General features: G+C 42.2%; 1 protein-coding gene across 17 annotated transcripts in view; it reads right to left on the bottom strand.

The window, feature by feature from the left end:
- CDK5RAP2 (CDK5 regulatory subunit associated protein 2) overlaps positions 1-13,465 on the bottom strand; it is a 191,269-nt gene that overhangs the window by 92,406 nt on the left and 85,398 nt on the right. For all 17 annotated transcript variants that reach the window (XM_057721670.1, XM_057721678.1, XM_057721675.1 and 14 more), the window contains one exon: positions 4,803-4,943. In XM_057721670.1, coding sequence (XP_057577653.1) covers positions 4,803-4,943 — 141 coding nt within the window. The remainder of the gene's footprint in view (positions 1-4,802; positions 4,944-13,465) is intronic.

The raw sequence follows: 13,465 nt of genomic DNA, 5'->3' as shown, positions 1-13,465 counted from the left end.
CAACCAAGAAGGACTAGGAAAAAAGAGGAATAAACATGGACCTCCGGTGGATGGGGCAGACTCCAGCCGTGGGCTGTACGCACCCAGTGAAAGCATCCCGTCCCTGGAGACCCTGTGTCTTAACTGGATCACCGTGGGCCTGGCCGGAAGCCCTAGAGAACCGCCCGCTGCGGTGCAGGGCCTGGATGCCCGGCTCAGCTCCCTTCTCCTCCCCTCCTTTCAGGCAGCCATTCCAAACCTTCATCAGGTTTTCCAGGTCACTGCTCGCCTCAGCCCCCACCCTCCACCTGCCAACCGGCCACACCTGCGCTGGCTTCCCTGCCCTCTCATCTCTGTGGAACTGGAAGCCCCTCCACCTGAGCTCCGCGGGGAAACTTCCCCCCCCCCCCCCCCCACTCCTCGGAGACCAGGCTCCATCAGTCAGCCCTCTCCACGGACGTCCTCCACGGCCCCTTACAGAGGCCCTCCTCCAGCCCCACGGCACCCTGGTTCACCTTCACCCGGAGCTCGTGTACCAACCACCTGCTCACAGGCCTGGGACCCCATACGGGCGGCAGCAGCCCAAGCCAGGCACCACGCTTGGCACAGATCAGACACTGCCACAGACACTTGCGGAAAGGTCGATTAAAAAGGTAAGAGGGAAAAAAAAAAAAAAAGGTAAGAGGGGGCACAGGGACCCACATGACTCTTCAGAGCAGAGACTCCTGTGGACGTTCTGCATAACGGACGTCGGAGTGAGTCAACGTCTTCCTAGAAGCAAACTGCTCACCCACGTTAAATAAATGAACTCTTCGCAGCCATCTGGGTCCCATTTCACCAATCACCTCTCCCCCTGCACTGACTCATGCCCCATTAGAAGGAAGTCATTTGGCTCCCTCGGCAGAGCTCACGAACCACGGGCTCTCCTCGGCGCAGAGGCAGAGGGCCAGGCGGCCCAGGGGGGGTCACGAGAAGCCCCTGCTCAGCAGGAGCAACCAACCCCCCCACCCCCACCCTGCCCCTCCAAACAAGACAGAGCCCTAGAGTCTACGACCCTTGGCATCTGTGCGACGCTCCAGTGTGTTCCCAGTAAACACTCCCTTTCGTTGTCGTTTTGCTCAGACTCCTCAGCGTTGGATCCTAGAGCCTGCGATCAAAAGAACCTTCAGATTAGTTCTAATCCTCTCAGAAGGCAGGCATGTAACTCCCCATTTCACAGATGAGGAAGGTGAGTTTCAGAGAGAGGAGGTGACTTGCCCAAGGTCACAGAGCTAAAAGCAGTAGAACTGACATTCCCACACCAAAGCCGAGGCATTTTCTACTCTACCATAGTTTCCTCAATGACTTGAAGGAAATACATGTAATGGGCAGGGCACAATCGGAAGAGGCAGCAGGTATGTAAAGAGAAAACTTAATGGCTCACATCTTGGTAATCAGGGCAATTTAGTGGCCTGGTAGATAGATGGTATCTATTTTCGGTAGCTATGTCACAGCTCTGCAACAACAACATTTTAATACTCAGGAAATTCAGCAGCAATGTCCCAACCATGTCAGTAGCCATGCTATAAATCTCTGGCTGCAGCAAGTTAAATACGGTCAGTGTGTTCTCCTCCCTGTTCGTCAATTCCCTGACCATCCAGCATCAATTCTCAGGATCACACATGAATAGAAGGGAAACAGACTGCCCAGAGTCAACGCAGACATCATCACAGCCTCAAGTTCGTCATAGAAATGGGCAGAGGATAAACCCTAAATCAACACAAAATGGCCAAGGGCAGAGCAGAAGAAGTCCATGTTTCCTACAAAGAAAGAACTGCAATCTGAAAAGTACACCTTTCTCGGGAGGAAAATCCTATAGGCTGTAACAGCTGAGATTTCTTAAACTGACACCTAGAAATTTCCAATTCCTAAATGATCATTTATAACCTTTTATCCTCAATTTGCAATTATTGTTGCAGAACAGAATTAAACCCTTTGCTAAAATATGTACATATTTTGCACATTTAAGCATCACCAGAATCTAAAATATAAGTGAAATGCCCATGGGATGACTTCATACTTGTGGTTCTAAGAAGTACACACATTGGCCAGCACAAAAAACTATAAACACTGTGGTGCGGATGATCAAACTAGTGACATGAAATATTAAAACATTCAGACTATTCAATAAACTTAGAAACATTTTGTTCAACATTTAGACACTTTTTACACATCTAAAACTTGATTCAAAACAGTTAAGTTTAACTAAATGTATTCAATTAAGTGATGATCTGTCCATCTAAAAAACCTGATGGGCTGCTATCTTGTTTCAAAGCAGACTGTGCCTCATGAAAAGATGTTCAATATTGCTAATTATTAGAGAAATGCAAATCAAAACTACAGTGAGGTGTCACCTCACACCAGTAAGCATGGCCACCATTAAAAAGTCTACAGATATTAAATGCTGGAGAGGATGGGAAGAAAAAGAAACCTTCCTACACTGTTGGTGGGAATGTAAACTGGTGCAGCCACTAGGGAGAAAGGTATGGAGGCTCCTTAAAAAACTAAAAATAGAACTACCATATGATCCAGTAATCCCACTCCTGGGCATATATCTGGAAAAAAACTATAATTCAAAAAGATACATGTGCCCCAACATACACGGCAGCACTATTCACAATAGCAAGGACATGGAAGCAACCTACATGTCCACCGACAGATGAATGGATAAAGAAGATGTAGTACATATATACAATGGAATATTAGTCATAAAAAAGAATGAAATAATGCCATCTGCAGCAACATGGATGGACCTAGAGGTTATCATACTAAGTGAAATAAGTCAGACAAAGACAAATATGTGATATCACTTATATATGAAATCTAAAAAAAAATAAAAAAATAAAAAGACAAAAATGAACTTATTTACAAAACATAAATAGACTCACAGACATAGAAAACAAACATGGTTACCAATGGGGAAGGGGATAAATTGGGAATCTGGGATAACAGATACACACTACTATATATAAAATAAACAAGGACCTACTATATAGCACAGGGAGCTATATTCAGTGTCTTGTAATAACCTATAATGGGAAAGAATCTGTAAAAGAATATATACATACGTACACATGTACACACACACACGTATAACAATCACTGCTGTACACCTGAAACTAACACAATATTGTAAATTAACTATACTTCAGTTTTGTTAAAAAAGGTTAAAAAACAGACTGTACCTGACTATGGGTTAATGTGCATCTTAATATCCAACTAAATTTGGTCAAAATCAAGTAACTATAAGCTAGCTAGAATCACAAAACATTAGCCCTCTGAGATTCAGTTATCGGACTTGCCCAAGGTCACTCAAGTGAAGTGACAGAGCCAAGAGAGGAATCCAGGCCTCCAGACTTCTGGCCCAGCCCAAGGGCCAAGTCCACACTGACATTCTTATTCAAGAGAAATGGCAAAACACAAATCCACAAATGGTCAGAGTTAAGAAGGAGTTCCCACTGCTCAGGCAACAGTGCCCTCCAGGGCCAGGGCTGATACTGAGTGGATACACAGCGCAACGGCTGGTACTAGTGCTAAAACACGGAAACACTCCTACCCCAGCTGTAAAATAACCCCTGACCCACCCACCCCAAACACCCAGCCCCTCGCCAAGACCCAGTAACTACAGGCTTGGTGCCTGGCACAAGAGTAGGCCTCGAGGACCGCACTCCAGCCCGAGCGCCTGAGTCTGTTCTGATGGCTGTGCCTGTGCTGCTCCGGTTGCTAATAATTTTGAGAATCATCCTTCACAGACCACAAGTCATGATCAGAGTCAGTCATCAGAGAACTAATTTGCGTAAGAATTTCATTTTCTGAATGTATAAACTTGATTAAAGCCAGGCTTAAAAAAAAAACACAATAAAACTTGGCCTATACCGAACTCCTTTCTGTCCCATCTCTGGCTGCCTAGTCATATTACAGGCAAGCTATGGGTCAGAACAACCTGTACACACCTCCACAAATCAGGATCAACAGTCACTCACTCAAAAAATGTCCCCTGAGCCAGGCACTGGGATTCAGACATGAACCCAGTTCCCTTCCCCTGAGGTGCGTGCCGGGAGTGGGAGTGCGTGGGGCTCAAGGGCGGGGAAGCAGCGAGGCCGCTCTGTAACGTCAACTCGTCAACTCGTCAACTCGAGGGCTAAGTGCTACGGCCGGACGGGCTTGCAAAGTGCCGCGCACCAGGGAAGACGAGGAGACGTCGCTCTCAGCAGGCCAGGGAAGGAGCCCCAGAGAAGGCGATACTAGAGTGGCAGCCCTAGGGGTGTGCAGGAGCCACCCGGTCCATGAGGAAGAAAAAGGCACTCCGGGCAGATGGAACAGCGCACGCAAAGGCAGAGGCAAGTGAAAACAGGGCGTTTTCTGGAATCTGCAAGAAGGGAGGTGCTGTTAGAGGTGACGGGGAATGAAAGAAAAGGAGATGAAAAGCTAGCTTGGGGCCAGATCAAGACGGGCCTGCTGTGCCACTGTTTGTGTGCATGTCAACTGGAAAATGTTCTTACCTCGAGATGACATAGCTCTTGAGAGGTGAACCCTAGGAGGGCAAACATGAGGCTCGTCTTTGAATGAGCTGGGGTTTCTCGGTTTCCCGTGCAGTACAAATACTAACACTCAGCTGAAGGATACTAATCTGTAAGGAGGAAAGACAGAGAACTCCTCCTCCTACCTGTCGTAAGCTCATTTATCAGCAAGAAGGCCTTGGAGGATCTTTAGATCAGAGTCATCAAACGTGTCAGGAAAGGATATGAATTTGCATGTGAATGTCCAATTTCAGTGGCGCTTACCTCGGAGAAGATGCTTTTGCTGCCTGGTGACTGAGAAGAGCACTTTTCTGTTATTAAGTCTTCACTCCTGAACTCGAGATCCTCCGCAGTCAGTAAGCAACGGTTCTGCTGTATTGCTTCCAACTCTTTTTCATTGAATTTCTAAGGAAACAAAACAAATCACATGGAAATTTTCATCAGGAAAAAAATATTAAGAGATGGTCCCAACCTCTTTGAGGGAGGATTTACTTTTTTTTCACAATACCCATCTATCCTCTAAATAATTTCCATCATCCCCAAATATGAGGCACAAATGGTAAAGCAATCCCTGTGCATATTACTACAACTAGGCGAGCACACGCCAGCGCCACGTGGGCAAGGATGGAGACAGTCATTACAAACCTCCCCTCTCACCACCGCTGGGTACGGAAGACAAAGCCCAGCCTCCAGCCCCACGATCCAGGTTCCAATCCTGGGTCCTCCTTGGCCAGGGTGTGACTTCTGGGTCTGTTTCCCACGTTATAGGTTAGCGCAGTGATTAGAGGGACTGCGTGTATCACAGCCCTATAAAGTCTAGGCTCTCTTGAGAACATTACAAATGTGACAAAACCTGAACCGTCGATATCTATGAAGAGATTTGATTTCCAGGAAGAAAAAGGCAAGACTGCAACTACTTTGGGGGTCTGGTGACAGGTGAAAGGCTCCTCCTTCACGAGGAGGCACAATACAGCTACTACATCAGCCCCTTCAGCAGAGCTGACATCTAACGACACCACTGGCCTGGAAACCACTTCTCTGGTCTTTTGGCCAAATTCAAGCACAGAATCTAACTATTTAAAACCTGGCTGACAAAGCCACAATGAGGTATCACCTCACACCAATCAGAATGGCCATCATCACAAAGTCTGGAAACCACAAATGTTGGAGAGGGTGTGGAGAAAAGGGAACTCTCCTGCACTGCTGGTGGGAATGTAAGTTGGTACAGCCACTATGGAAAACAATTTGGAGGTTCCTTAAAAAACTACAAATAGAACTACCATATGATCCAGTAATCCCACTCCTGGGCATATACCCAAAGAAAACCATAATCCCAAAAGAAACTTGTACTATAATGTTTATAGCAGCACTATTTACAATAGCCAGGACATGGAAGCAACCTAAATGCCCATCAACAAATGAATGGATACAGAAGATGTGGCATATATATACAATGGAATATTACTCAGCTCTAAAAAGGGATGAGATGGAGCTATATGTCATGAGGTGGATAGAACTACAATCTGTCATACAGAGTGAAGTAAGTCAGAAAGAGAAGGACAAATATTGTATGCTAACTCACATATACGGAATCTAAAAATGGTACTGATGAACTCAGTGACAAGAATAAGGATGCAGATACAGAGAATGGACTGGTGAACTCGAGGTATGGGAGGGGGCAGGGGGTGAAGGGGAAACTGAGACGAAGCGAGAGAGTAGCACAGACATATATATACTACCAACTGTAAAATAGTCAGTGGGAAGTTGTTGTATAACAAAGGGAGTCCAACTCACGGATGGAAGATGTCTTAGAGGACTGGGGCAGGGAGGGTGGGGGGACCCAAGGGAGGGAGTCAAGGAAGGGAGGGAATACGGGGATATGTGTATAAAAACAGATGATTGAACCTGGTGTACCCCCAAAAAAATAAAAAAATTTTAAAAAATAAAAAAAAAACCTGGTTGACAGACTTCCCTGGCGGCGGAGTGGTTAAGAATCTGCCTGCCAATGAAGGGGACACGGGTTTGAGCCCTGGTCCGAGAAGATCCCACATGCCGTGGAGCAACTAAGCCCTCGCACCTAAAGCCTGTGCTCTGCAACAAGAGAAGCCACAGCAATGAGAAGCCGGCTCACTGCAATGAAGAGAAGCCCCCGCTCGCCGCAACTAAAGAAAGCCCGTGAGCAGAAAACGCAGACACAACACAGCCAATAAATTAATTAATTTAAAAAAACAAAAAAACAAAAAAAACCCTGGTTAACTCCTGAACTAGGTTTCCGGCCCCTCTCTGTGGGAAATTAAGGGTGAGAACCACATCTTATTCCTAAACACCCATGAGAAATAATTCATCATGTCAAACATTTCTAAAATAGGTGAACACAAGAAGGAAGTAGAAGCAATTTTTTTAAAAAGAAACCCACTGAACTGTAGCAGGAAGAACTGGGAATCAAATAACCAAAACAGCAATTCTAGAATTACCATAATACACCTATGCTTGAGTTACACTTTTCATTTTTACTTCGTAAAAGTCCAACTATACATACACATTAACAAATAGGACCACAAGGCTTAGAAGGGAACAGCTCCACTTCTCACCTCTGAGTCCCACTCCCAGAAAAAAGACAGATTTCAACTCTACAGACTTCTGTTATTTACTTCCATGTTTCTATACTATGTTCCTACGCTCACATTTCTTGATTTCCTGAGGTTAGATTTATCGACTGGCCCCCATCATAGAAGTTTAAGAATGTAGCTCTCACATCATCTGCCCCCCAACGCTTATCCTAAGAGCGACATTACAATTTGGGTTCAATCAGCATTGTGCATGTACATGATTATGGCCACACACACACTGTCCACAGACCAGCCATATGGTGCTCCGTGAGGACCTCCCCGTTCACGCTCAGCTCCTTTTCTTGCTGTTTACTTAGTTTATAAAACTAAATTATGTACTTAGTATTAACTTATCTCTAAACTTATAAATTCTTCTAGATGGAGTCAAGACACATCAGGTGAATGATGGGCTCTATTTCAGTGTCTTGAAGAAATCCCAACTACGCGCTCCCTCGATGGCACAAATCTGGGCTTCTACGTAAGTGGCTAGGATCTCCCTTCACCACACCCAGGGGAATTCCCTACTTTCTGAGTCCCACGTCTCTCCCATTTTTGGTTACTTCCTCATTTATAAGGAATCATCCTCCAGTAGTTTCCTGCAAAGAGTACGTGGAGGCAGATGACTTTAGGCACCGAATACCTGAAATTGCCTTTATTCTGCCCTCATTCTTGCTGCCAGCTTGGCTGCCTACAGAATGCTGGATTGGAAATCACTTTTCCTCAAAATTCTTTTTTTTTTAAAGCTCTTTATTGGAATATAATTGCTTTACACTCTTGTATCAGCTTTTGAGGTACACCAAAGTGAATGAGCAGTATTTATACATATATACTCATATTCCCTCCCTCCCGCGTGTCCCTCCCACCCTCCCTGTCCTGGCCCTCTAAGGCATCACCCATCATCCAGTTGATCTCCTTTTGTTATACAGCAACTTCCCACTAGCTATCTATTTTACATTTAGTAGTGTATCTTTGTCTATGCTACTCTCTCACTTCATCCCAGCTTCCCTTTCGCCCCCCGCCCCCCACCCCAGCCCCATGTCCTCAAGTCCATTCTCTACATGTGCATCTCCACTCTTGCCCTGTCAATGGGTTCATCAGTACCATTTCTTCAGATTCCATATATATGAGTTAGCATACGGTATTTGTTTTTCTCTTTCTGGCTTACTTCACTCTGTATGACAGTCTCTAGGTCTATCCACCTCATTACATATAGTTCAATTTCGTTCCTTTTTATGGCTGAGTAATATCCCATTGCATATATGTGCCACATCTTCTTTATCCATTCATCTCTTGATGAGCATTTAGGTTGCTTCCATGTCCTGGCTATTGTAAATAGTGCTGCAATGAACATTATGGTATATGTTTCTTTTTGGATTATGGTTTTCTTTGGGTATATGCCCAGGAGTGGGATTACTGGATTATATGGTAGTTCCATTTTTAGTTTTTTAAGGAATCTCCAAACTTTCCCATAGTGGCTGTACCAGCTTACATACCCACCAACAGTGCAGGAGAGTTCCCTCTTCTCCACACCCTCTCCAACATCTATTGTTTCTAGATTTTTTGATGATGGCCATTCTGACCAGTGTGAGGTGATAACTCATTGTGGCTTTGATTGCATTTCTCTAATGATTAGTGATGTTGAGCATCTTTTCATGTGTTTGCTGGCCATCTGCATGTCTTCTTTGGAGAAATGTCTATTTAGGTCTTCTGCCCATTTGTGGATTGGGTTATTTGCTTTCTTGGTATGAAGCTGCATGAGCTGCTTATATATTCTGGAGATTAATCCTTTGTCCGTTGCTTCATTGGCAAGTATTTTCTCCCATTCTGAGAGTTGTCTTCTTGTCTTATGGTTTCTTTTGCTGTACAAAAGCTTTTAAGTTTCATTAGGTCCCATTTGTTCATTCCTGATTTTATTTCCATTATTCTAGGAGGTGGGTCAAAAAGGATCTTGCTTTGATATATGTCATAGAGTATTCTGCTGATGTTTTCCTCTAGAAGTTTTATAGTGTCTGGCCTTACATTTAAGTCTTCAATCCATTTTGAGTTTATTTTTGTGAATGGTGTTAGGAAGTATTCTAATTTCATTCTTTTACATGTAGCTGTCCAGTTTTCCCAGCACCACTTACTGAAGAGGCTCTCTTTTTTCCATTGTATATACTTGCCTGCTTTGTCAAAGATAAGGTGCCCATATGTGCTTCGGCTTACTCTGAGTTCTCTATTCTGTTCCATTTATCTTCCTTTCTATCTTTGTGTCAGTACTATACTGTCTTGATCACTATGGCCTTATAGTATAGTTTGAGGTCAGGAAGCCTAATTCCACCAACTCCATCTTTCCTTCTCAAGATTGCTTTGGCTATTCGGGGTCTTTTGCGTTTCCATACAAATCGTAAGATTCCTTGCTCTAGTTCTGTGAAAAATGCCGTTGGTAATTTGAAAGGGATTGCACTGAATCTGTAAATTGCTTTGGGTAGTACAGTTACTTTCACTATGTTGATTCTTCCAATCTAAGAACATGGTATGTCTCTCCATCTGTTTGTATCGTCTTTAATTTCTTTCATCAGTGTCTTATAGTTTCCTGAGTACAGGTCTTTTGCCTCCTTAGGCAGGTTTACTCCTAGGTATTTTATTCTTTTTGTTGCAATGGTAAATGGGAGAGTTTCCTTAATTTCTGCTTTTTCGTTGTTAGTGTACAGGAATGCAAGAGATTTCTGCGCATTAATATTGTATCCTGCTACATTTCTAAATTCATCATTTAGTGCTAGCAGTTTTCTGGTAGAATCTTTAGGGTTTTCTATGTATAATATCATGTCATCTGCAAAGAGTGACAATTTTACTTCTTTTCCAATTTGGATTCCTTTTATTTTTCTTCTCTGATTGCTGTGGCTAAAACTTCCAGAACTATGTTGAATAATAATGGTGAGAGTGGACATCCTTGTCTTGTTCCTGTTCTTAGAGGGAATTCTTTCAGTTTTTCACCATTTAGAATGATGCTGGCTGTTGGTTTGTCATATATGGCTTTTACTATGTTGAGGTAATTTCCTTCTATGCCCATTTTCTGGAGAGTTTTTATCATAAATGGATGTTGAATTTTGTCAAAAGCTTTTTCTGCATCTATTGAGATTATCATATGGCTTTTATCCTTCAGTTTGTTAATATGATGTATCACATTGATTGATTTGCATATATTGAAGAATCCTTGCATTCCAGGGATAAACCCCACTTGATCATGGTGTATGATCTTTTGAATGTGCTGCTGGATTCTGTTTGCTAGTATTTTGTTGAGGATTTTTGCATCTATATTCATCAGTGATATTGGCCCGTAATGTTCTTTTTTTGTGACATCTGTGCCTGGTTTTGGTATCAGGGTGATGGTGGCCTCGTAGAATGAGTTTGGGAGTGTTCCTCCTTCTGCTATATTTTGGAAGAGTTTGAGAAGGATAGGTGTTAGCTCTTCTCTAAATGTTTGACAGAATTCGCCTGGGAATCCATCTGGCCCTGGGCTTTTGTTTGTTGGGAGATTTTTAATCACAGTCTCAATTTCTGTACTTGTGATTGGTCTGTTCATAGTTTCTATTTCTTCCTGGTTCAGTCTTGGAAGATTGTATTGTTCTAAAAATGTATCAATTTCTTCCAGATTATCCAATTTATTGGCGTATAGTTGCTTGTCATAGTCTCTCATGATGTTTTGTATTTCTGTGGTGTCCATTGTTACTTCTCCTTTTTCATTTCTAATTCTGTTGATTTGCGTCTTCTCCCTTTTTTTCCTGATGAGTCTGGCTAATGGTTTATCAATTTTGTTAATCTTCTCAAAGAACCAGCTTTTAGTTTCATTGATCTTTGCTATTGTTTCCTTCATTTCTTTTTCATTTATTTCTGATCTGATCTTTATGATTTCTTTCTTTCTGCTCACTTTGGGGTTTCTTTGTTCTTCTTTCTTTGTTTCAGGTGTAAGGTTAGGTTGTTTATTCGGTATTTCTCTTGTTTCTTGAGGTAGGGCTGTATTGCTATAAACTTCCCTCTTAGGACTGCCTTTGCTGCATCCCATAGGTTTTGGGTTGTTGTGTTTCATTGTCATTTGTTTCTAGGTATTTTTTGATTTCCTCTGTTCTCTTCAGTGATTTCTTGGTTGTTTAATAGCATGTTGTTTAGTCTCCATGTGTTTGTATTTTTTACAGTTTTTTCCAGGTAATTGATATCTAGTCTCATGGCATTGTGGTCAGAGAAAATGCTTGATACGATTTCAATTGTTTTGAATTTACCAAGGATTGATTTGTGACCCAAGATGTGCTCTATCCTGGAGAATGCTCCGAGTGCATTTGAGAAGAAAGTGTATTCTGTAGTTTTTGGATGGAATGTCCTATAAATATCAATTAAGTCGAGATGGTCTAATGTGGCATTTAAAACTTGTGTGTCCTTATTTATTTTCTGTTTGGATGATCTGTCCATTGATGTAAGTGGGGTGTGAAAGTCTCCTACTATTATTGTGTTACTGTCGATGTCCCCTTTTATGGCTGTCAGCACATGCCTTATGTATTGAGGTGCTCCTATGTTGGGGGCATAGATATTTACAATTGTTATATGTTCTTGGATGGATCCCTTGATCATTATGTAGTGTCCTTCCTTGTCTCTTTTAATAGTCTTTACTTTGCAGTCTAATGTGTCTGATATGAGTATTGCTACTCCAGCTTTCTTTTGACTTCCATTTGCATGTATCTTTTTTCCATCCTCTTACTTTCAGTCTACACACGTCCCCTAGTCTGAAGTGGGTTTCTTGTAGGCAGCATATGTAAGGGTCTTGTTTTTGTATCCATTCAGCCAGTCTGTGTCTTTTGATTGGAGCATTTAATCCATTTACATTTAAGGTGATTATTGACATGTGTGTTCTTACTACCATTTTCTTAATTGTTTTGGGTTTGTTTTTGTAGGTCTTTTCCTTCTCTTGTGTTTCCTACTTAGAAAAGTTCCTTTAGCAATTGTTGTAAGGCTGGTTTGGTGGTGCTGAATTCTCTTAACTTTTGCTTGTCTGGAAAGCTTTTGATTTCTCTGTCGAATCCGAATGAGATTCTTGCTGGGTAGAGTATTCTTGGCTGTAGGTTTTTCTCTTTCAGGACTTTCAGTATATCCTGCCACTCCCTTCTGGCCTGCAGAGTTTCTGTAGAAAGATCAGCTGTTATCCTTATGGGTTTTCCCTTAGATGTTATTTGTTGCTTTTCTCTTGCTGCTTTCAGTATTTTTTCTTTGTGTTTAATTTTCGTTAGTTTGATTAATATGTGCCTTGGTGTACTTCTCCTCAGGTTTATTCTGTATGGGACTCTCTGCGCTTCTTGGACTTGGTTAATTACTTCCTTTCCCATGTTGGGGAAGTTTTCCACTATAACCTCTTCAAATATTTTCTCAGACCCTTTCTTTTTTTCTTCTTCTTCTGGGATGCCTATGATTCGAATGTTGGTACACTTAATGTTGTCACCAAGGTCTCTGAGACTATCTTCCACTCTTTCTAATCTTTTTTCTTTTCCTGCTCTGTGGCAGTTATTCCCCCCATTCTATCTTTCAACTCACTTATTCGTTCTTCTGCCTCAGTTATTTTGCTGTTTATACCATCTGGAGTATTTTTAATTTCAGTTATTTTGTTATCTATTACTGTTTGTTTGCTCTTTAGTTTTTCTGAGTTCTTATGAACTGTTTCTTGTACTTTCTCTATTTTGTTATCGAGATTTTGGATCATCTTTACTATCATTACTCTGAATTCTTTTTCAGGCAATTTTCCTATTTCCTCTTCATTTATTTGGTCTTGTGTATTTTTACCTTGTTCCTTCATCTGTGACATATTTTTTTGTCATCTCATTTTCCCCCCACTTTGGATGGGTGCAATTGTGTTCCTGTCCCACTGGGTGTTTGGCCTGAGGTTTCAAGCACTAGAGTTTGTAGGCTGTTGAGTATAGCTGGGTGTTGGTGTTGATGTGAGAACCTCTGGGAGACCTCACTCTGAAGAATATTCCCTGGGAACTGGGTTTCCCTGTTAGTCCAATGTTTTGGACTCAGAGCTCCCACCTCAGGAGCTCAGACCTGACCCTGGGCTTGTGAATCAAGATCCCACAAGCCCTGTGGAGCAGGAAAACGAAAAAAATAAAAAAATAAAAAATAGGAGAACAGCAGAACAATAGCAAGATAAAAAAAAATACGATAATAGGAAACTAACAGATATGTTAGAAAAAATTTCAAAAAAAAAAGATGGAGCAACAACTGGAAAGTAAAACAACTGCAGTAGCCTAAGTGAGGAGGTGGGAAGAAAAAAAAAAGAAAAAGGAAAAGAAAAAA

Source organism: Hippopotamus amphibius, chromosome 2, assembly GCF_030028045.1.
Source record: "Hippopotamus amphibius kiboko isolate mHipAmp2 chromosome 2, mHipAmp2.hap2, whole genome shotgun sequence".
In the NCBI taxonomy this organism is placed as follows: Eukaryota; Metazoa; Chordata; class Mammalia; order Artiodactyla; family Hippopotamidae; genus Hippopotamus; species Hippopotamus amphibius.
The sequence above is the reverse complement of the archived record's forward strand: the minus strand, read 5'-3'. Positions and strand labels throughout refer to the sequence as shown.